At 33.9% G+C, this 23,941-nt stretch overlaps 1 protein-coding gene across 2 annotated transcripts in view; it reads left to right on the top strand.

Moving 5' to 3' along the window:
• Positions 1-23,941, top strand: part of DENND1B (DENN domain containing 1B) — a 267,771-nt gene that overhangs the window by 171,313 nt on the left and 72,517 nt on the right. For both annotated transcript variants that reach the window (XM_058700921.1, XM_058700920.1), the window contains 2 exons: positions 1,385-1,486; positions 13,264-13,389. In XM_058700921.1, coding sequence (XP_058556904.1) covers positions 1,385-1,486; positions 13,264-13,389 — 228 coding nt within the window. The remainder of the gene's footprint in view (positions 1-1,384; positions 1,487-13,263; positions 13,390-23,941) is intronic.

The following is a 23,941-nucleotide window of genomic DNA, read 5'->3' as shown; positions in this document are numbered from 1 at the left end:
ATATGGAAAGGAAAAGAAATGAGTTTATTTATAAATGTTTTGGTGAGAGTGTCACTATTGTAGGTGGTTCTCTGTTAATTTCCAAGAAACAGCCATCCTCTGACTCTTATTTTGGAATAATTACAATGTCTTTTACAAGATAGATTTTTGCTATCATATATCCCCCTGAGAATCCATATTCTACACAGACATTATTGCTTTCTTAACACATACAAATTCCCTACTCTAGACTACCATTTCCCTAGCAAATTTAACATTCTGCCTACTATGCAGAGGTTTGAAGTTCTAAATGGATCAGAGAAATTTCATTCTTGAATAACTTAAAACAAAAAAAAATTGGGTTGGCCAATTTAAAATGTAAGGTATTTAATAATTCTCAAAAATAGCTCTTATTCTATAATGTCATTTAAAAAATACTACACTGAAATTAATTGACTTATCTCTAGTTGACCTATACAATTATGGAATTCTGAGGTGATATATTTCATTAATGAACACCTAATTTTTTTGCATCAAAAAATAATGCTATATTTGCTATCATTTAAATAAGGCGAATAGAATTATATGATTTGTTTAGGTATACATAGTAGTCTAAATAGGGAAAATAAACCTTTGTATTTCCTTTCTTTAAGGATGAAAAATTTCATGAAATTCTAATTTACTGTCATTAGTCCACATATTGAGATAATTTGACCATTTGACTAAGCTGTCAAACAGATAAGACAAGTCAAATAATCTGATAGGCTATTAAATTTCATCTTTTATATTAAATTCATGTATAAATAGTGCAACAATTCCTTATTACCGCTTTCTTTATCATTTTTCTTATTCAACTTACAGTCCTCATAAACAGCTTATACTGAATTGGTATGGAAGTACAGAGAAAATGTTTATTAGTTTAAAATTTAGTTTATAGTAGTCATGATTTTTGGCTTATGTTAGCCCTATAATGTGATTTTTGCTAAAAATAGGTGTAGAACTGGCCACAAGTTCCTGTATCATTGGACAGAAATTCAGTTGATAAGTTTTTAAAGGATGTAAGTTTTTCTGGTTTAACATAGCCATTCCGATTTTGTGAGTTTTTGTCACAATATCTCTTTGGTAGTTAAATTACATTTAATATCTCCAAACTAAATCAATGTGTTTAGATGACCAAACATTCTGTTCTAAGGATTTTTTTATCCAATCTTTTTGAACGGTTGTAGACAAACTTTCTTTCTTATAAGGCAAAGTTTTTTATATGTTCTTATAATATAGGATTTTTCTTTTTTATCCCCCAAGGCTAATTGTCATCAAGATAATTTTCTCTACATTTCTAAGTTCATTATAGTTTTGGAAGGAAAATATACTAAGATGTTTATTTGTACTTGTGTTTTTTAAACAGAGAGTGAAAAATAAATCATTGGAGGATGTGGTTATGTTAAATGTTGACACAAACACTTTAGAATCACCATTTAATGACTTGAACAACCTACCAAGTGATGTGGTAAGTCTGAAGGTTATTTTGTGGTGAACACATTATCTGTCTATCTATCTATCTATCTATCTATCTATCTATCTATCTATCTATCTATTTTCTCCAGGACCCTTGAATTACAAAGAGTTATTTTTCCCAGGTTTTTTTTTTTATCTGAAATAAAAGGACTGAGTATGTGCATGGGTGTGAGAGGAATCAGTGTAGATTCTATATTTAATATTTTTACCTTTTGGCAGTTGAGGAGATGTTGAATGGAACATCATATTCCTATTGTAAAAGTAGGATCATAATTAAAAAGCTAGATGCATTCATTAGGCAGAGTTTCTTTAAACGTAAGTCTCTTCATCTCATCTTAATCATTATATTACAAAGTAGGCATTTCTGTCTGCCTAGTGGCATGTCTTGCAAAAGAATGAGAGAGTTTTTGAAGGCAAGAAGAAGAAGGGGGCCAATTATCGGCTTTTGCTTCCCTGCCACCTGCCAGTGCTTTTCCTTTTAATTAATGATCTGATGGCACTGGTCAATATAATAAGAAATGCTTGTACAGTTGGGGTCAGAAAATTCTGGCTTTGATCTCCCTCAACTTTCTGAAACATTTATTTGTTTTCTCTAAATTATTTCAGTTTTATTTTAATCTTTTCTATCCTGCTGAGGGCCGCAAGAATGAAAACCTACACTGTTTGTCATTTGCTTTGGCAGAGCAAAGACTGCTTACTTAGAATTCTATTTGTAAATTAAACTGCAAACCCAGTTTGTCATAAAAGACATCTGATCCTTTTGAAATGACGAAAACTGTCTTTTGTCTGTAAAGGCTGATAAATTAAGTGCCAGTTCTCTTCTGCTCTTTGATCTTGCAGAGGGTTTGTGTGTGTGTGCATGTGTGTGTCTGCAGCTTATAATAGGATATACTCTGTATTTCATGTTAAATAGTCTCCAAAAGTGCATTTTTGGCCTGCATATTCCTTAGAACAGGGCAAAATGCAGGCTAGTGCTGTTTCTGTATATATTTTAATGGCTATTTAAAAATATCTTTATAACATAGTTCTAAGTTAAAAATAACTCTCCTTTTTAAAAAAATCCAGTTTTTTCAGGAATATTAAAATCCATAAATAAAAAAACCTTCATCATATATTTTTCTGCAGTATTGCAAGTACTTTGAAATCATTATTAGGGAGTTTGAAAAAGTGAATTTAAAAATTTCAAACTCAAAAAATACAGTAATACTAGCTTTGATTGTTTTTATGGCTAGTGATAGGAAAAATGTGATTTTAAAGTTAAAATCAGATTATCTATGCCCATAAATAACCTAAAATACTTGCTGACCTTGAAGCAAATTAAATTGAACTACTTTATCTTACTGTAGTAAAATTTATGCTATGTATGAACAAATCCAAACCCAGGCCAGTAAAGAATTATATATCTTTTTAGCTCATTATAATTAGATTGCCTCATTATAAAAATTTTGCAGAAGCTGCTAGAAATGATTAGAGTTATTCATTTAGAAATCCATCAAAGAATTCTTCATTGGATAGAAAACTAATTATGATATAAAGCCCCAACTTTTATAAATATTTTCTTTATGTGCAATGCATTTCCACTGTTAATGCCCTAAGTAGAAAGGATTGTTTATAAAAAAAAAAAAAAAAACGAAGAAAAAGAAAAATGAGAAAGAAATCAGCTTTTTTTGTGTCATAAAAATTTTTATAGTCAGTTTCAGTGGTAGCTAATTTCATCTCTTTGAGAAAAGCAATTTTTAATAGTAATTTTTTTTGGTGGGTGGTTCCTTTTTAATTGAGAAGTACTACTTTCCCAGTAGAATTAGTTTGATACCAAGACATTTATTTTAAAATATGACGAAGTTTAACAGTTCCACAAAATATAAAAGCCTAAATATGTGAAATGACAGGAGGGACCATCTCATTGCTCGTTTATAAGGAACAGTTAACTGTACGTAACTGAAGTAAAAAGAATCTTAAAAAGGAACTCTGCAAAGTGATGTAGATATAACTATACGTATACTTGAGATTAAGGGCCCGAGACTTACAAACAGATTTGAACAACGAATAAGTGGATACAGCTCTGGGGTGGAACCAGGGCCATCTACTGAAAGTATGAGTTATTTTAAAGTTATAGTCATTTTCTACAAATACTTTAGGTGGTTGTTTGTTTAACCCCTCTCTAATAAATTTAGCTCTTTCCATCCATTTTCCAAAAGCTGTCTCTCGTAGTTTTACAGGAAATATGATAAAGTATCACATCATACTTTCTATAATTGTCAGTGTTTTAAATGAGATGTGTTAGAGTCACAAATGATCTTACTGAATTTTTTGTGTTGTGATCTGAATTAAGAGAAAATATTCTTGAATCCTGAAAAATACCCTGAAAAAATCCTGGTACCGTTTGATTATTTAATAAATTAACTCATATTTAAAAGGGGACCTTTTAAAATCATTCACCAAAGCATTTAAATTATACTTACAGGCTAGAGGACTTTCTATGCATGTGCACTCTATTACTGTGTCAGCCTGACCAGTGGTCTTGGCTGTTCAAAGGTCAGTGGTCACAGTTGTCCTGAATTACTAGTTCTTTTTTCCTGTGGACCCTCTGCTGTGTTGCATGCTGTAATCTTCTTAATGGCTTCATTCCAATATTCACACATAATATTTTAGATTTATTGACTGTTAGAAATACTACCATGCCAGTAGCAGTTCCGCTACTCTTAAGGTATTTAAAATTGGAAAAATAAATCAGGGCAAAGCTTTCAGGAATCCTTTGTTTTCCTTAAGGGAAGGGAAAAAACTCTCTTCCTGTCTTCTGACAAGAACACTTGTTTTTCGATTTCATCATTTCACTATAGATTTGGATCATTAAAAGAAAAAAAAACACAAACTTTATTGAGAGTGATTTTAACGATATTGATTATTACATGGAATATCTTAAAAGCAGTAGACCCATTAAAATATACTTTTGTAGTTTTCTGTCTGAATACATTGTGATTTTACTTTTAGTGGCTATGTCAACTGTAGATACCTTCAAACGTGTAGGTTGAGTGTCTTGAAATAAAAAATAAATTTGAGGGCTGTGTAATAATATCAATTGAATTTAGTGTTATCATGCTATGTTTTTAACTGTGGGGAAAATGAAACAGTTGAATTAAATACAACATTTGAAATTTCAAGTGATGAATTCTTTTTAATTTTAGAAAATTTACCATTGAGACTCCTTCATTCCAAATATATACACAAATTTTGTTTCAATCACGTAATAGTTTGAAATGCTGTATTCTAAGGTATTAGTGCTCATTTTAATTTTTATCATCATTAATATTTTTAAAAGTAATTTGGGGAATTCTTAACTATTTCAAAAATAAATAGGACAACTCACTTCTTAGAAAATTAAGCTAATTAGAATTATAATGAGATTTAGGAGATCTCTTTGTGAAAAAATTAAATTAAAACAATTACAAACTCTTACAGATGAAAGCAGGTTAGAACTGACATCTGAAAAAGTTACATGCACTAAAATACCCATTACTAGGAAGTGAATTTTTATCTTTGTTGCTTTATTGTCTTTAAATAATTTTAACTGATTAGGTTTTAAATACTATACTCTCAGGTCAATATACTTATCCCTATTTTAGATAAGAAAATGAAGACACAGAAAGTATACTGTTAACAGTATTTCTACAGCATTAGTTCATATTATAGGTTCATCCTTTCACACTTAGACCATGGTCCCTTTCGTATAAACATTCATCCTCTCAAATACTAGACCGTGGTCCTTTCGTATAAACATGATATACAACGTAATCAGTAACTGTTCTGGAATTTACTGTAGAATCTTATTCTCTGTTCTAATCTTGCTTATGAAGTATCAGTGTGACCTATTTGATTTAAATTAGGGTTGTTAACACTTTAAAAAACTTATTTTCATCTTATATGGAACACTACTGGAAAATTATTTTTTTATTTTCTATTATGAGAGTATATAGGAAATATACACTTCAGCATTATTGTACAATTCACCATAGACCCTGGTATGTTACAGGATAGCTACATTTAGTATAAAGCGTAATTACTAAAATTTTAAAAATACTTTATTATAAAATGGAGTCATCTAAAATACTGTGCATCTTATAGTGACGCTTTCAAGTATCATGTGAAGGAATAGGTTAATGGTTTTATTGGGCAATGAAAAGACACAAATTGCTCTGAATCGCCAAAAATCATTAAAAGCCTAAACTTAAGAAAATACCCCAAAACTCTAACTTTAAGAAAACATTTAAGATATCTACATTTGAGCGAGTTAATTTAGGAAAAATTTGGAAAAGAATTGGCTATTTCAGAGAATTTTTAAAATCAGCCTTTTTTAAAAAAAATGAAAGTATAGAAACCAATTTAACTCTTGCAACTGTGTGAATAGCTAATAGATATGTTTAATTTGTTGGATCTTTCCTCTAACCTAACATGAAGGTTTAATATGTTAAATTGTCATAATATATGTTAAAAAGAAAAGACCCCAGAGAATATTATATTAGTTCCAGGTTTGCCACAGCTCTGCTGTAATTCTTATCATGTTTAACAGTAAATAAATTCCCCAGCAAAATTCTAGAGTGGCAAGGTTAGAAAGATAACCCGATTTCATTCAGGTTCTAGAGTAACTTAGACAACGTTTTTGTTATGGTTGTTGTTGTTGTTTTGTTTTGTTTTTGGTTTTGTTTCTTTTTTTTAGTTTACTAGAGTAGACTTCCAGAGACAAATACTGCTTTCAGTTTCCCCCTGGAGAAATGCAGTCATACTCCCCTCAGTCTTCAGCTGTTAGAATTCAGGCACTTAGATGTGCATTGCTCCCACCACACAGCTTAGTGCAGAGCTTTGTAAATAGTAGGCATTCAGTAAATGATGGGTGAAGGGAACCATAATTGCATTTCTTTTATCTTTTGTTATAAAAGTTGCTTTTAAAATCCCTGTTTAGAGTTACGCAGAACATTTTACAAGGATATTTTCATCTGACTTTCATAGTAATGAGAAGAAACGTGGGTGTATGTTTAATATACACTTTTGTGGCTATGAGCGTGAGTCAGTTTGGCTCCCGGGAAGGGGGGACCGTGTGGTGATGGCGGTCACTGTACCTGACTTTGGGTGTCGGTGGAAACTTACTATTCCTTTAAATAATTATTTTCAGAGACGTGATTTTTTTATACCAAGTTTTTTGTTGCTGTTATTTGTAAGTAAACTACAGATTTTGCGATTTTTCCTACTGTTTTCTTGGTGTATATTTTTTTTAAATCTAAAATGTAAATATGAAAGCAAAACAAAATGAAAAATAAAACTCAAAGCCTTAATTAACCACGCTTCTAAACTTGTAAAAGGCCTTTGTTATTTTCTCCCAGCTGAGTAAGAGCATCTGTCCCTCCCACTGAAGTGATCCAGGCTTTAGCAGCTCCCTCCTTATGTCTCTGTACTTTTGCCATTTTAAAGTTGATTTATAGTTTGTTACTCTTAGTGATTTTAAGTGCTCATGAAGTTCCTTGGCTTTCTCATGGGTTTTCATTTCCATCTAAATTACCTAGCTTTTCTCCAAATGTCTTTTTTTTTTCCTGTATCATCTTAATAGCATGCTTCTCTCTCTTCCTACTGCTAATGCGTAAATACATACATCATACATATACATATATCATATATATGTATATACACATATGTATGTATTTAAATGTAAAGGCCTTGATTTTGGCTTTAAAAATAATTTCCAATTTGTTTCTAGTTCTTTAAGTTCTTGACTTTTCCGTATACAAGACTTTTCATGTATATGATATTGTGAGTACTGTTACAAAAGCGATTCCGAAATCTTGCTGATATCATAATGACTTGGTGAACTTTTAAATGAATCATGTTCCTGGAGCCCATCACAGATCTTCTGATCCTGTTAACTAGAGATACTAATGTATAAGTGTGACAGGTGGCTAATGTATTTATTCATTCATTCAGTTAGTCATTTATTCAGATATTTATCGAGCACCTACCGTATGCCTGTATTATGCTAGGAGCTGAGTGAACAGGAAGACATAATACACGGCTCTCATGGAACTTGCATTCCATTCATCAGAACCCAACCATGTGGCCACACAAAGTCAGGAGGGATGTTGGAAAGTAGCTGGGTCAACGTAGCTAGGTTGAGCTAGCTAGCACCAGTCGAAATTTAGGATTTCTCTTACCAAAGAAAGAGACAGTGGCTGTTGGTGGACTGACCATCATCTCCACCATAAGTACACTGAACAAACTGATTTTAGCCTGAGACTTCATTCTTACCAGTCTAAACACTCAGATCAGCTGTTTGTGGTGCAGTCAAGCTCAACATGCCAAAACATCAGTTTCCAGAATTGGCCTCAATGAAGAGTATGAGTAAGCCATGCAAAGTAGGAGGAGGAAGAATAGCATGTACAAAGGCTCTGCTGTGAGGACGAGGTTGGCAAACCCAAGAAATGGAAAGAAGTCTTGTGTAGCTGTAATGAGATGAGCAAAAAAGAGAATGAATGAGGCAGGGTGAGGTTGCGGAGATAGGAAGTGTGATCCTAAAAGATCTGTAGTTCTTGTTAAGGACACTTGGACATTATTAGAAATTCATTGGAGATCTTTAGCAGAGGAATAGTGTGATCTGCTTCGACTTCTGAAGATATCATCTTGGGTTCTGGGGTCCTGAAGATTAATGAAACAGGAAGATCAGTTGAGGGGCCTTTTGCAGTAGTCTAGGTAGAGATGCTAGTTTCTTGAACTTGACAGTGGCAGGGATTTAGAGAAAAGTGGACGGATTTGAAGTCTCCATCAGTGGCCTAACAGGGCTTGGTGATGCATTGCATGTGGGAGATGAGAAAGGGTGAAGTGTTGAGGACGTGCAGGATTCCTTTTTGGGTAACTAGATGAGTGGAAATGGCATTGATATTAGAGACACTGGCGTGACATTGGGCTTGACGGGGGGATAAGAGCAGTTTGTCTTACTATTGTCTTACTATTGTCTTACGATTGTCTTACTTACTTACATTGTCTTACTATTATAATGGCCTCTGAAAGGAAAATAGTTCTAGCTGCCCCTTTATTAACTAAGTTTTGAGAGGTAATTTCAGCATACACAGAGACAATGTAATGATACACTCTGCAAGTGTATCCTATGCTTTTCATTTGATCAATGTTAAAAGTGACCATTTTAATCCTCGAGTAGAAGCTTGCTAGAAAATTATATTAAGAAGGTAGGTTTCGTTTTGTTTCCAAAAAAAAAAACAAACCTGCACATTAGAAAGATGAAGGAAGTGTGGGGATTTAATACCTGATTCATATGATAACCATAACATGCTTTAAGGGAGAATAAAACATTTTATCTTTGTAGCTTTTTTCTAAAGCAGGTAACTACTGGAAGCTCTAACTTTTCTAAATGTGTGTGGATTCTCGAGTGCAGCGTAGTTACATAAAAGGAGGTATTTAAAAACATCAGAGGCACATTTCAGACCTGTGGAGGTTATCTAAATATTATTTCCAGACATTTGTATTTACCTTCTGTTGTTCTTTACCCTGATGTTTATCTTTGTGATCCTAAAAAGCAAAATTAAAATTTCTAGGTGTAGGGGTTAATTTCTGTTTCCTGAAAGGACACATCTAAAAGTCAAGAGAAAAATCTGTCACTTCTCTGAAAACTCAGCTCCTTTAATATGCTCTCCCTTCCTAACTCCCGGTTGGCATAATTACTTCATTACTCAGACTGTGTGCACGTGTCCTGCACTCTTTTAATTTATACCTGTTTGTTATGTTTACTCATGTAATTCCTTCCTTTTATTCACAGTCACTTTAGTGTTAAGAGGGTAAAAGTAGAGAATTGGTGGTAATATTATTCATGTGGCAGTGAACTCCCACTGTGCCAAACCCCGGTTATAATTCCTCCCGTGGATGGCTGCTTAGAAGTCTGAATTCTCACTGTATGAAAGGAATCTAAACATTTGATAAGAGCAATGAGATGCTGTTTATTCCTGAAGCTCTTTTCACTGCTTAACTTTTTTTTTTTTTTGGTCTAATATAATACCTAATTAGACTTAACAAAGATAATTTATTTACAGATTGAAGAATGTCATAAGAAAATCAGATGTCAGTTTTGAAGTAGTCTTTAGCCTTTGGAGGCTTGCTTACTCTCTTAAGAATATAAAGGGAAAATAATTGATACTTTTTCCATGTCACATAATGGGATTGTGTGATACTAGCCATGTGACTAAAGTTCTAAATGCTGTCCTGAGGTCAGAGTTCTATATGAGTATAAACTTTAGGATTTTAGGGGGAAAATGTACATTTATTTCCCAACTAAACTTAGAAGCTTGGAAGTTAAAGCAGAAAACGTTGTTTCCCAGACCAAATATTGAAAAAGTACAGAAGAGACATCACCGTTTTTATAGATAAAAACCACTAAAAGCTACTTAGCACTGCAGAGGGCACTGGTAACTGGTGATAATTTACTCCAGTGATCTAAAGGACAGAGAAACAGCAAGGTTGGCACAGTCATCTCATATTAGAGTCATATCTTTCTGTCTAAAACTGATTTGAAAAAGTATTTCATTTTTACAGGCTATTTTTGAGCATTTATTTGTGCATCCAGAAACCCTTAACTCACCTGCCCTCTTGGTCTCTGAAAAACAGGAACAACCTCAGATCTACTTACTGATAGACCCCTCTGAGAGCAGGTCAAGAAAAACCTCCTTATGCAGTTTGTAAAGGTTGAAATAGTGTAGAAATAGGCAAAGGAACAATGTAGTCATATTTCTGGCCAGGTAACTAGTCTCATGTGTCTATGAAATTAGATAGTATGCCCAGGTAGAATAGCACTTTTCAGTAGAAATGTGAGCCACATGCACAATTTTAACTTTTCTGGTAGGCATGTTAAAAAGTAAAAAAAAAAAAAAAAAAAAGAAAAGAAAAAGTGAAATTAATTTTAATATATTTTATTTAGTCAAATATTCAAAATATTGTTTCATTCTGTAGTCAATATGAAAATTATTAATGGGGTATTTTACATTTGGGGGGATAATAAATCTTCAAAGTTAAGTTTATATTTTACACTCATAGCAAATCCCAATTTGGACTAGTCACATTTCAAGTGCTTATGTGTCTAAAAGGCTGCTATATTGGACAGAGCATTTCTAGAACAAGTGTTTCTTTTTTGTTTCCTATTTTCTACAGAGCTCCTGAGGGGGCTGAGAAAGTACACTGACTGATTTTGGAGGTGAAGACCGCATAATTATGGTTTGGTTAGGAAGGGCTTGTGGCAATGTGACAGATATTCTAACCAGCTTAAGCAGTACTGAAACAGTCAAGGACTTGGGGTCATGAAGGCTAAGTTATGGTTTGACTTGCCTCCGTTCTCTGTAAGCATACATTATGATTGTCCTAAGAATACTGAATTTGTGGAGAACTGAAATGTCAATTTCATGTTTTGTAGAAAAATACACTCTGAGGAATTTTTTTTGCAAAGATATAAGTAAGGCATGACATGTTAAAATGTTTTTTTTTTTATTTTTGAAAGCAGAATTTTATTTTTTTAAGTATTTATTTATTTATTTATTTTGCGAGAGAGAAAGAGGGTATGCACAGGGGAGGGGCAGAGAGAGAAAGAGAGAGAATCCCAAGCAGGCTCCATACTGTCAGTGTGGAGCCCAGTGCGTGGCTCGGACCCATGAACAATGAGATCATGACCTGAGATGAAATCAAGAGTTGGACACTTAACCAACTGAGCCACCCAGGCGCCCCTTGAAAGCAAAATTTAAAAACAACCCAACCATTTACTTTTTATAAAACATGGAAAGACATATTCCTTCCATCATAAGCCTTTGGGGGGGGCAATTATTAAATACATGTATTTGCTAGTCATTCTCATTGGTTTTCTTTAAGGCATTTGAAGCTTAAAAAACTTACTACAAACTTTAGACAAAAGATATTAAGTCATAAGATTTGTTTTTGCATTGTTTAGCTATATTTATTGTTTGACTATGTGGGTTACCTAAAAGTGTGCATTTACTGAGTTTGGATTTTAATAATAAAAACTTCCTGATTTATGCACTTTGTGGGCTAAATGAATTAGGCTCCAAACTTTTATCTGAATCTATGGAGCTTGGATGTAAATTGAGAAGATCACAGCTATGGGGAGAAGACCTATCCAGCAAAGGCCTTTCTGCATAGATTATGAACATCATAACTCAATAATTTTTTCAAAACTGTGGTTATAATTGGACCCAATGGGGGTCTCTTTCTTTGATCAGATCACAGTAACTGTGACTTTACACTGGAAAATGTCACTACTGTGAAGGTTTATCACCTGTAGAGCTGGTCTTTCCTCTGATGCTGTGTTCATTTCTCATTAGCATTATTCAAAGTTTAGTTGTTAATTAGGTTGACACTTCAATTACAGTCATCATCTACAGGAGTAGTCAGGGCTGCTTGCATAAAGAAAGAAAAAATACCCTTCCTTGCATGTGTATGTAAAGGGGAAATGACATTATTTTGTTGTCTGTTAGTTTCATAAGGGTAAGAATATGCTCTGTTAAGGGAACAATCCAACCACAATGTGTCCCATCAGTTGTTTTCTTAAGAAAACAAGAGTTTTCACATGATTTCATATTCCCATGTAAGGCATCGATGAGGAATATATGGGCACCAATATTGTTTATGTGTAGAGAGTATAGTTTTCTTGGATGTGTGAAAGGAATTGGTTGAGTCAGATGCACAGGAACATCAAATCACTTCCCCTTAAAAAAATAAGAGTGTACATGAGGATTATGATTACACTTCTAAAATATTCATCTAAGTAAGGGCCGTTCGTAAATAGTATGTATTCTGTAAAATACACAGAACCTGAAATTAAAAGATGCAAATGTATGAACAATCATAACAAATTTAAGTGCCTTGAAAACTTAGCAGACTCCCACGTAATAAATTTTCCTTTGACTTAAAAACATTATTTTAATCCAATTACTGGTTCATAAGGCAATGACATTGGACTCAAAGCCAGCATGTTCTGGTGGGAAAAACTGGACAGAACTGGGTTGAAGGCTCAGTTTTGCCATGTATTAGCCACGTATTAACTGTCTAGTGAGGGCAAACTGATTCCCATCTCTGAGTCCCTGTTTCTACTATTCACAAATGATAGTACATGTGCCTTTCTTAGAATAACTGGGAGGATTAGATGAGATGGCAAATAACATTTGCAGAACCTAATTCTCTACTCATGGAGGTTCTCAATAACTTCAATTTCTCTCCCCTCTTTTTGTCTAATAATGGTGGAAACTATTCAACAAATGAGTAGGAAATTACATATGAAAATGAGGCTTCCAAAAATAAAATTAAATGGTAGGTGATCCTGGAGGACCTGTAACAAATAACCTTACATGGCAGAAATGAACGATACCCAACCGGCTTCATCTCAAAACAAGTAGACACATGTTGTAATTGCTAAAAATCTGCAGAAAAGTGGCTCACGAGCAGTTTACTGTAAAATAATTAAAGCTTATTTATGTCAAGAGGCCTTGGGAAAAAAAGAGAGCATAAACCAATTTGCATTAGCACGTTACTATCGGCCCCTGCTTTCGTTTCAATTAACAGACCAGCAGGTGCTCTCTGCAGTTAAAAAGATAAGCTATCAGGGAGGAGGATGAGTTTTTGGCTGACCTGCAGACACTGTGGTTTGCCTGCTGATTGGGTTCGTACCTCGCTGTACCAATTTCTGAGGTGTTAATTTAACTGTTCCTCTCTGTCATGCAGGTCTCGGCCCTGAAAAATAAACTGAAGAAGCAGTCTACAGCTACAGGGGATGGAGTAGCTAGGGCCTTTCTTAGGGCACAGGCTGCTTTGTTTGGATCCTACAGAGATGCACTGAGATACAAACCTGTAAGCGTTTTATTTCATCACTATTTTCATTTGCTTTTTTTATGTTTCTTTGGAGTGGGGCAGGAAAAAGAAACATTTTAATATCACACATGAAAAACGCATCATAAAGGTCTTTTAAAATCCAGAATGATGTGCTTTAAGACATTATGTTCTGTCTCCAATTCCTTGACTTTTTGGTTTTAGTTCTTTTAGTAACCTTTAGTTACTATTTCCCACGTTTTGCATATTATCTTATGTATTGTTTTAAAATTGGAATACTTGGCCTCTTAATGAGTTGTGTTAATGCGTTTTAATGGAACTACCTGATGTGAGGATTAAGAAATTAACCAGGCAGTTGGGTTTTATAGATCAATGCATGTAGAGGTGACAGTACAACGCGCAAGTTTAAAAATATTAGAACTTGCAAATTTTGCACTATTCGGAAATGTATTGTCTTCCTATTCCATAACACTTTTCTAAGTGGGCTTATCTGTTTAGGATGTGCTAGCTCATTCTGCCATTTCTTTTCTCATTTTAATACCCTAAAAATGATTACTATGTAGAATTGTAGCCAGCCAAAGTTTCAGATGGTCCAAATAAATCAAAATATATTTGTTTCTCTTTCTGAATTACTGGTTAAATATGTGAGTCTGATTTTATGAAAATAATTACACTGCCCTTCCACGACCAGATAAATAAGTTGTAATGGATAAAAAACGTTGAGTTAGTAATAAGTAGTGGACTTGCTATCTAATAGGAATTCGACCGTTAATTAAGTTGTGTAACCTTGACCCATTTCCTTGGTCTCTATAGACTTTGATCTTCTTATTTGGAAAATGAGAATTCTTGTACTCTCCCTGCCTACTTTTCAGAATTGGTGTGCAAACCCTGTTGTAAACTGTGAAACTAGACACATGTGAATGAGTTATATCCCTTCTAAACTGACTTCCCTATTCCCACCCAATGGTTCTTATATCTCCAAGGAGTTATTGGGTTATTAGGAGTCCTTAAATGGACAGGCAGGTCAACGGCTGTCTCTAGAGAAGTACATATATCTAATTTGCATGCTAATATTTTGGAAATATGTGTATAGTTTTTAAAGCATTGTTTAAGTCCTAGCACTGAATACGGTATACATGCGGGGGAATCACATGAGGGAGACTTTAAAAATTATTGACAGTTACATGGTCTCATTCTTTAAAAGATTGTACACCAATCATCTGTACTAATAAAAGTTTAAAATAATCTGGTTGTCAAATTTTTTAAAACAGGTTGATTTCGAGTTTACAGTACCAACAGGGATATTTAAGTATTACTTTGCTTAAATTTTGCCACATTTAAATAATTATTAATCTTTGTATGTTACATTTTTCTTTTCCTTTTTAAGTTCGTGAAGGACTTCAGATTTGAGGAAAGCAAATTGAAGAGAAAATTTTCTTAAATGATTTAAATTATCAATTGAGCAGACAGGGGTACAAGATTTCAATAATGACTTTTCTTTTTTAAATCTTTAAAGCCAGATTCCCAGTATCTGTGGGAAAATATATAATTTCATCATAGAACATCTTTCCTGTTTATTGGTCATATCTAATTATAAATTTGTTAAATTATCTACCTTTTTCCTTTTTATATTTGATGTTTTCTTTCTTTTTTAGTGCTAATTCTTTCTGGGAGTCAAAGGACAGTATTTTCCTTCTGTGTGTTTTTATATTTCTTTTGACTCCATCTTGAATGAAAGCATAATTTTTAAAGTATACTGAATATATTTAGATAGTTTTTTTAATTTTCAATAGAAATAGTTATTAAGGAAAATGACTTCTTCTTTGTTGTGTATAAAATATTTTTGTTGCTTTTTAGGCATTGTCTTTACAAATGCCCTATATTCTAATTTATTAAACGTACATTTACTTTTTATTTTGTGAACTCTTTTGGACATTTATATAATAGGTGTATGTCTTTTATATATTTTCTGATATATGTAAAAAAAAAAAAAGGGCCAAGTTCAGAAGTTACAATTATTTCATGGTTTTGTCTCTATTCAGAAGTATAGTTCAGTACTACCCTCTAGCTAGTAGAGCACAACTGGAAAAATTTACTAAGTAACCTTAAATGGATATGAATTCTTTAACCAGGTACTACTTTTTAAAATGTCATGATTTTTTATACACATATAAAAGCAAACCATTATTATTGTTATTCCCCTTACGTTGACAAAATTAAACCTATAGATTAGACCTAGGAGTGTCATTCAGGGCCTTCACAATGGGCAAGTAGTCTGTGTCTGTCTTTACTTTTTTCCTAAACTTCGACCTCAATTCAGAGAATTCTGCCTGTGGCTCCAACTGTCCCAAGCTTCTCTGGCTTCCAAACTGTTATTTCTAATGTTCTTTTTTCCTGGTAGTGCTTTTATCCTTCTTGCTTTTAATGGCCATCTAGTTCCTTCCTGATCCCTTGAAGCTATAGTTTCTACTGCCCTTTTTTCTGTGAATTGATTACACTTATTTTCTTTAATACATTTCTTCTCCCTCTTTTATATGTTACTTATTATAATTCTTTTGTTATTTTTACTGAGATTCATAATTTATTAGTTGGTGTTAAAATGATAATTGACCTTTAAGTACCCGTTGGGTACCAGGCATTAATAGACCTTTTAGATAGGCTATTTATTTAATCTTGATAAGCCTTCAAATATTACCCTTTTCATTTAAAAATTTTTTTAACATTCACTTCTGAGAAAGACAGAGTGTGAGTCAGGGAGGGGCAGAGAGAGAAGGAGACACAGAATCTGAAGCAGGCTCCAAGCTCTGAGCTGTCAGCACAGAACCCAGTGGAGGGCTCCAACCCACGAACCATGAGATCGTGACCTAAGCTAAAGTTGGCAGCTTAACCAACTGAGCCACCCAGGCGCCCCGTAACCTTTTCATTTTAAAGATGAGGAAAATGATATTCATGGAGTGTAAATAACCTCACTAAGGCTCTCCACCTAGTAAATAGTGGGGCCTACATTTGAATCTATTCTTTTCACAGTCCTGCTCTTGCTTCAGTGTGACAGGTTTCTGCTCTCTGGCCTCCATTCTTGTATCATACTCTCCTTGAGATCAATTTCCTGAACTTAACCTTTCTTCTAAATGCAAGTACATTGAAGGCATTCAGTACATACTTAAAGAGAGACAGAACAAACGATACAGTCTTAGGACTTTCCTGAAAAGGAGCACATGCCCATAGGCATACCATGGTGTGTATATAAATTGGGGAATAATTTGTTATTTGTGCTACATATTCCCATTTGTGATTTTATCAACCTAGAGTAACTGCCCCTTCCTCCTCCCTCCAGTCTTCTGCAGCCTGGCTGGGGAACCAGTTAGGGGAAGTCCCCAGGATGATTTAAATGTCCATTTTCAAATGCAAATACCTGAATACATTCGCTAAATGCCGCCAAAGAGGAGCTCATATTTATAAATTACACTTAGAATGTCTGAGTGACAGTTCTAAATATGTTGTTACTTTTCTCATAGTTCCTTCTTATTTATACCTTCTAAATGACACCCTAGCACAATTGACAAATAAATTGTGCCGGCTCTTATTACAGAGAGAAATATGCAACTCTGTAAAGTTGTTGGAAAGTGATTTAAATAAACAATGGCTATTTTGCTTTCTTTGGATTTTAACCAGCAAGTTAGCTACTTTTTAAGATTTAGAAAACAGGAGATCAAAGTAATGTGCTAAATAAGTTGAAGAAAAGTGATAACACAGACTCCAGAACCAGGCTACCTGGGTTCAGAGCCTCCTTCTGGGAGTTACCAGTTGTATGAGTTTGGGCAAAGTAACTTCTTAGCGCTTTAGTTTCCTCATGTGTTTTAAAAAAAACAAAAAAAACAAAAAAAACAAAAAAAAAACTAATAATTCTTCTTGGGTTGTTTAGAGGATAAAATGAGTTCATAAGTGTAGGTTACCTAGAACAGTGTCTAACATAAAATCAGTGCTATTATTACTAAAAATGACATTTTAGAAGTAGTAAATTTGGGGAGGAAAATCCCTTTAACAAAACTAAAATAAAGTACCCTCCTCTGATTCCCCAAAAGAAAAACACTGTTAACAAACATCAGAATGCTTTTAAGAGATTGAATTAAATAACTAATAAAGGGTCATCAGTTGTACCTGTTTTATTTGTGTCACAGGCTATTAAAAATAAAAGGTTAAGTTTTGACCAACAGCTAATGCTAAGGAAATGTTTGCCTGAGTTAAAATATTGCTTAATACGTTCAAAGGCATATACTTGATTATCCTGTCCAAGAGCATAGAAGTAACACTCAGATCTAGTCCTTTGAATAGTTAGGGTGCTGTCCTTTGTTCCAATCACTCAAGCTTTTCTGGACGGCTGTGAACCTTGCTAATGGATAAAAAGTAAATTCCTTTTAAAATAAAGATTGGTTAGTAATCTGGCCCTCTGGCAAGTTGAAAGATTTGTCCTTCAGACATTTTTTGGATTATATTCCTTTAAACATTATCAGCAAATAATGTTATATTTTGTGATTAAACTTTAACAATTTAAGCACAGGATTGGCATCCATAATTTAAGTGGCCTTTCACTAAATCTTTGCCTTCCAGTTTCCATTTAACACATTTGTAACTGTCAACTTGTTAGAGATTTAAAAATCTGAGTTGAAAAGTACACTTGCTCACCCCCCTTGGTTTTATGGTTACTAAAACATTTTAGACCTCCATTTGTCTCATTACCCAAGTTTGAGTCTGGACCTTTGGCTTTAAAGATGGTTGCAACCAAATAAATATTTGTTGTATATTTGGCTTTCTGATAGAATATGGTTGCTTTTATGATACTTTCTGTTCTATTATTATTATTGTTGTTGTTATTGTTATTAACAGAGAAGGTGTTTTGCTTATCTGCTTTAGCAAAACTATAAAAATTCTGTACCACCACTATGGGATAGGTAGAGCTAGGGACTCTGATAGTAAGCGTTCATTTTTATATCCCTGATAATGTGTTTCATGAGAATAGAGAGTGTTTTTCTTTAAATAGTGGGAAAGAAAATACATATTGTTCATAGCATGTATAAAATTAATATGTAGCTCTATTAATCTTTTTTAGTGTTCAAATTTAACTAGAGTGCTAGAAACAACTGTATCTGATTTAGAAAAATGAATTTCTTTTCCCATCTTAACTTGCTGAATCAAAGGCAAATGGAACACTGATAGCTATTTTTATTCTAGACAGACCTAATAACTTTAGGGTAAGCTCATATGTACTCATATGTACAGAAAGAAGCTTTAGCTGTAAATAATGATTAAAGTTTATGATTTAAATATAAGGGTTTTTTTTCATCAATAATTTTCAGTAATAGAAAAATTATTGTTTTCCTGGTTAAAAAACTCTGAGAGTAGACTGTGGTCCCTTACATAATAACAACAACATTGGGACACTTGGAAGAAGAATGTTGTATCACCTGAAAAATCTTTTAAAATTATTTTCTGTCAGAACCTGAATATATTTGACTATTACCTTGGAAAACTGGTAACAGAGTGTTTAAGAGATTTAAAATTTTAAATAAACTATCGTTATGCAGACATTTTTGCTTGTTTATATTTGTTATATAACAGTGACTTTACATATTAAGCCCAAGTGTATTAGGGAACTGAATAAGCATTATGTGGATGCTTTGATTATATTTCATATCTTTACACAGTATCATTCTTTCTGACACCTTTATTCCTTTCAATATGAATTGTTACTAAGTTATATATATATATATATATATATATATATATATATATATATATCCGCAAAACATAAACAGAGATCTAGTCTATGTTTTAAGTATTTTCTTGTTCTTGCCAAGTTTCCTACTCCAGAAGACAACATAGAACTGGAAAGATGCCCATCCTAAAAAACACACTAAGCAAAAATATTGTATTAATTCAGTGATGATAATCACTTTGAAACTGAACATACAGTAGGGTAGGAAAAACAGCCCCATCTCTTCCATATCTTATCTGTGCCTTAATATCCTGTAAAAATACTTCAAATATTAGCTAGTGGATATTTACTGAACACTCAAAGTGCAAAGTACTATGTTGAGTATTATAATAGGGAATGTAGAAATGTATAAGGATATAGTCCCAGACCTCAAAAATACACAAATAAAATGTATAAAAATAACCTTTAATTCAACTTAGAAAATCAGTGCTAAAAGAAAGATACATATTTTTAAGGCTCTGGGTTTCAGAGGAGGGAGAATTTACTTCTTTATGTTGAAGATGGAATCTAAGACTTGGCAAGGTAAATCGTGTGTTCCATAAGGGCCAGATTTATGGCACTGGAGGGCATTTCTTCCGCCATTTCTTAATCCATTCTTCTGCCACAACTAATTGATGGGTCTTATTTAAATACCATCAGGTACAAACAACATGTAGTTTCAACGTTTTTTGTTTTTTGTTTTTTGTTTTTTGTTGTTTTTTTTTTTTTATTTATTTTTGGGACAGAGAGAGACAGAGCATGAACGGGGGAGGGGCAGAGAGAGAGGGAGACACAGAATCAGAAACAGGCTCCAGGCTCCGAGCCATCAGCCCAGAGCCCGATGCGGGGCTCGAACTCACGGACCGCGAGATCGTGACCTGGCTGAAGTCGGACGCTTAACCGACTGCGCCACCCAGGCGCCCCCAACATGTAGTTTCTAGCACACTGGTTTTAATGGTACCTCTTCCCTTCCCATTATACAAGGGACTGAATGTGACATTTGTTATTTTGTGGACAATTTGAACTTGAATCTGCTCTGATTTATATGTTTTAACAGGTAAATCAAGTATGAACTTTGGTATTTTTACTATTTATTAATAACAAACTATCTAGCAAACCTCATCATAGAATGCTGAGTATGTTGTTGATTCATTCTTAGTCTATATTTGTTGACTGACATAATACTTTAATGGTAAGTAATGTTGGTGGTTCCTTTCTGGAAAGTCTGGTTCTCCTCTCTGTAATAAGAACTTCACTGCCAGCCTAGTATTGAATGGTAGTTTTTCTTTACCTCTTTTCATGCTCCTTTGTGTGACATTTTATCGAAATGATTTCAATTTTGGTTCCTTTCTGTTGCCTCATCACTGTTCCATGAAGCAAAAGATTCAATTGCTTTACCATCACATCAGATTTTTACGATGGATAGTTTTTCATTTCCCCATTTATATGTTTCTACACAATTAATTCTGTGTCTCCACAGAGCTATATACTTCCTTACTTGGTTTTTCTGTCAATGAACAATATAATGTTTAAAAAATAAATTGGATTATAGGTAGGTATTTTTCAGTTATATCAATCTTTTTCCCTAAGTAGAGTGATCAGCTTAATTTCAATGCTTACTTCTGTGCAGATAATTCCTAAATATACATTAAACAACAAGTTTTCCAAACCTGAGTCTCTAGCTATGTGCTACCCTACGTCCATGCATCTTCAGAAACCTTACTTACCTTTACCATGCCTTAATGGACTTTACTGGTGCCCTGACCAGATCCCTTCTACTGGCTGGCACCCTTTTCAGAGAAAAATTGCCCATGGCTAAGTAGGAAGTGCCTCCCTAGGCACCTCCACTCTCCGCCCCCCCCCCCGCCCCCCCCCCTGCAGGGAAGGCCTCATTGGTCTGACTGGCTGATAAAGGGTTTATACTGCCCTTGCTTCAAGATGGGAATAACTCTGCCAGTACATTTAGTGTTTTCCATAGGTTTAGGCTGAGGCTGATTTTCAACTGAAAACACATTGTTGCTTGGCTTTTTTCTTCTGCCCTATTTTGTTTCCCATATTTCCTAGTTTCTGAGAGTTCTCCATCAACAAATCATTTAAACAAGAATCCTTGTCTCAGGCTCAGCTTGGAATCTGACCAAAAACATGTGCAAGAATTGATTTTATCACCTTCTTAAATCTGGTTGTTGTTTTTTTTTTTCTGTATTTCTCTTCTTTAGTAAATGGTATCATCTTTTGATCCTCAAGCTTGAAATCTGGAAGTCATCTTTGACCCCTCCTTGTCCTGTTTCTGTATATTAGTGGTTCTTAAACCCTTTGTTGCTGAATGTCTTCATATTCTAAAATAATTATCAAGAGCTTTAAAGAACTTTTGTTTCTGTGGGGTATATCTTTTACTATTTATCATATTAGAAATTAAAACTGAAAATATTTTAAATATTATTTACTAATAATACAATACTATACATAAACATAAACCATATTTTTATGAGAAATAATTGTTTCTAAACAAAAAAAAACAATAGAAGAATGCCTTGTTGTACAGTTTTTCGAAAGTATGGGGCTTAAGGGAAGTTAGCTGGATTCTCATATTTGGTTCTGCTTTTGCTCTGTTGCAATATCACCAGTCGTGTAACCTCTGATCAACTCCATTGGATCCCATGAGAAAATAAAAGTGGAAGGGGCAAATAATGTTTCAGCATTGTTACAAGAATAGTTTTGATGTTGCAGACCCTGTGAAAAGGTCTAAATCCCTGGACCATTCTTTGAGAACCACCGCTGTACATCTGTTGATATACAGCCCAGTTGATTTTGCGATGAAATTGTACTTTTACAGATTGCATGATATGGAATAAATAAAGCATTCCACATAGTCTTGAATGCCCATAACTGGGATAATTTGAAAGCATAGACTGAGTCTGAATCCAGCTCCTACCACTTACATGCTGTGTGATCTTGAGCAGGTTGCTTAACTGTTCCCCATATTTTAGTTTACTCATATATGAAGTAAGACAATAGTCAATTTGAGGTTTATGTGAGTTACTATGTATGAAGTGCTTACAACAGTACTTGGCCCATAATAAGCATTATGCAAACATTAGTTATTATTATTACTCTCAGTAATAGTAAATAAGTCTCCTATAAGTGTTAGCTAATGGTTGTCATCACTTTTCCTTTCTGCTGCCTCGTTCATCTTTTCTTGGCTGATTTATATCACACTGTTAATTGGTCTGCCTGTTTCCATTATTTCCTCTTGCCTATTTATTTTCTAAAACATACAGTCTTGTCACTTTATTGAGTAGATACTGTTGTGAGCTTCTTGATGTCTTTAAGAAAATAACTTCCGAATATGTCATAGACCTTTTTCAGTATGGCTTAATCTACCTTTTGTTTCTGTCTGGTACTTTGTGTAGTTCATATCCATTAGCCACTATGCCTCAACCAGTCATTTATTATCATCATCTGGTACTGTCTCTAATTCACACCCATCCCAAACACACTACCCACTTTTTGTCTGCCTCTCTCAAGACTATATTTTGCATCTTTGTTTCATAAAGCGTCCATTAGTTTTCCAAACCAGCTCAGATTTCCTCTGGGAAGCCACAGGAACTTCTAAATTAAATCTCTTATACTTCAGTAAACTGGGAATTAACTGGGAAAATCCAGACATAGTCACTCTACTTAGAACAAGAAAGGTTTAAAACACTCAATCCTAATCCTGATTTTTAATCAGATAAAAAATAAATCAGAAGATCCTAAGCAGAGTTCCTTATCATGCCACCACTCAACCTGACCTGGATTTAAAAGAACTCCTACTGGGGAGTTATTTATAATCTGTTTGATAGCATACATCCCAGTAGGACAATAATTGAGACTCCTGTGTATTAATATTGCAAAAATTTAGAGCATTGTTAATCAAGACTTATTTTTCTTTCTCCTGAGAGAAAATTCTAATATGCATCAGGGCTTTTCTTCTTTGTTGTTATCAGAGATTCTTAGTGAACAGGCTGTGTTCATCATTTGAAGGTTAAGTTCAAAGCTTTTACCATGATTGGTGTTATCAAAAATGGATGGACAGCACATCTGAACTTTCTCTTGAAAGATTGAAAGCAGTTGCTAGAAGATTAATAAGGACAGGGTTCTTCCCGAATAATTCACATTGGCTAAAGACCATGTTATGCCCAATTCTTGAGAAAGCTCAGGTAGACTTTGCTCACATCCATTTTCCCTTACCTTGAGATTCTCCATCCCCCTGCCCTCCATTCTTTCCAATCAAAAGAAATGCTTGATTGTAACATCGGAAGTCTAAACTGTTCAGTTAGAGATAGAATTTTATTTTTAAATTGACAAGTATTTCAATTGAAGATAGACCTTTGTATTTGAATTGAAGGCTGTTCTGCAGTGTTAATGACAACTTTTGGACACATTGTAGATACTAATAAAATATAGCTCACATGTTTGGGGGGAAATCTGTGCAATAAAAACTAACGTTGTCAATAGTACTGATCACTTTGTAATAATAGTGTTGTAGTTGGCATTGCCATTAAGAAATGATTTGATTTTTTGTAATTTGTATTTACTTTTGAAAAGAAAATAAGTCCTATGGAGCAAAGTTTAGCTCACTTGCTATTTTGTTTATTGACTTATAGAAACATTTATTTGTCTCCCAGTGTAACTAGATTATGATGCTGATACCAGGGAAGCAAAAACAATAGACCTTTATCTTTAACAGGATTGCCTGTTTGTTGTTTTCCCCCCCTCTGTTAGATTCTAAGTGGTGAGTTCTGTGATAGTGGCAAATACAGTGATTTTTGATTATCCAAA

Source organism: Neofelis nebulosa, chromosome 15 (assembly GCF_028018385.1).
Source record: "Neofelis nebulosa isolate mNeoNeb1 chromosome 15, mNeoNeb1.pri, whole genome shotgun sequence".
In the NCBI taxonomy this organism is placed as follows: domain Eukaryota; kingdom Metazoa; phylum Chordata; class Mammalia; order Carnivora; family Felidae; genus Neofelis; species Neofelis nebulosa.
The sequence above is the reverse complement of the archived record's forward strand: the minus strand, read 5'-3'. Positions and strand labels throughout refer to the sequence as shown.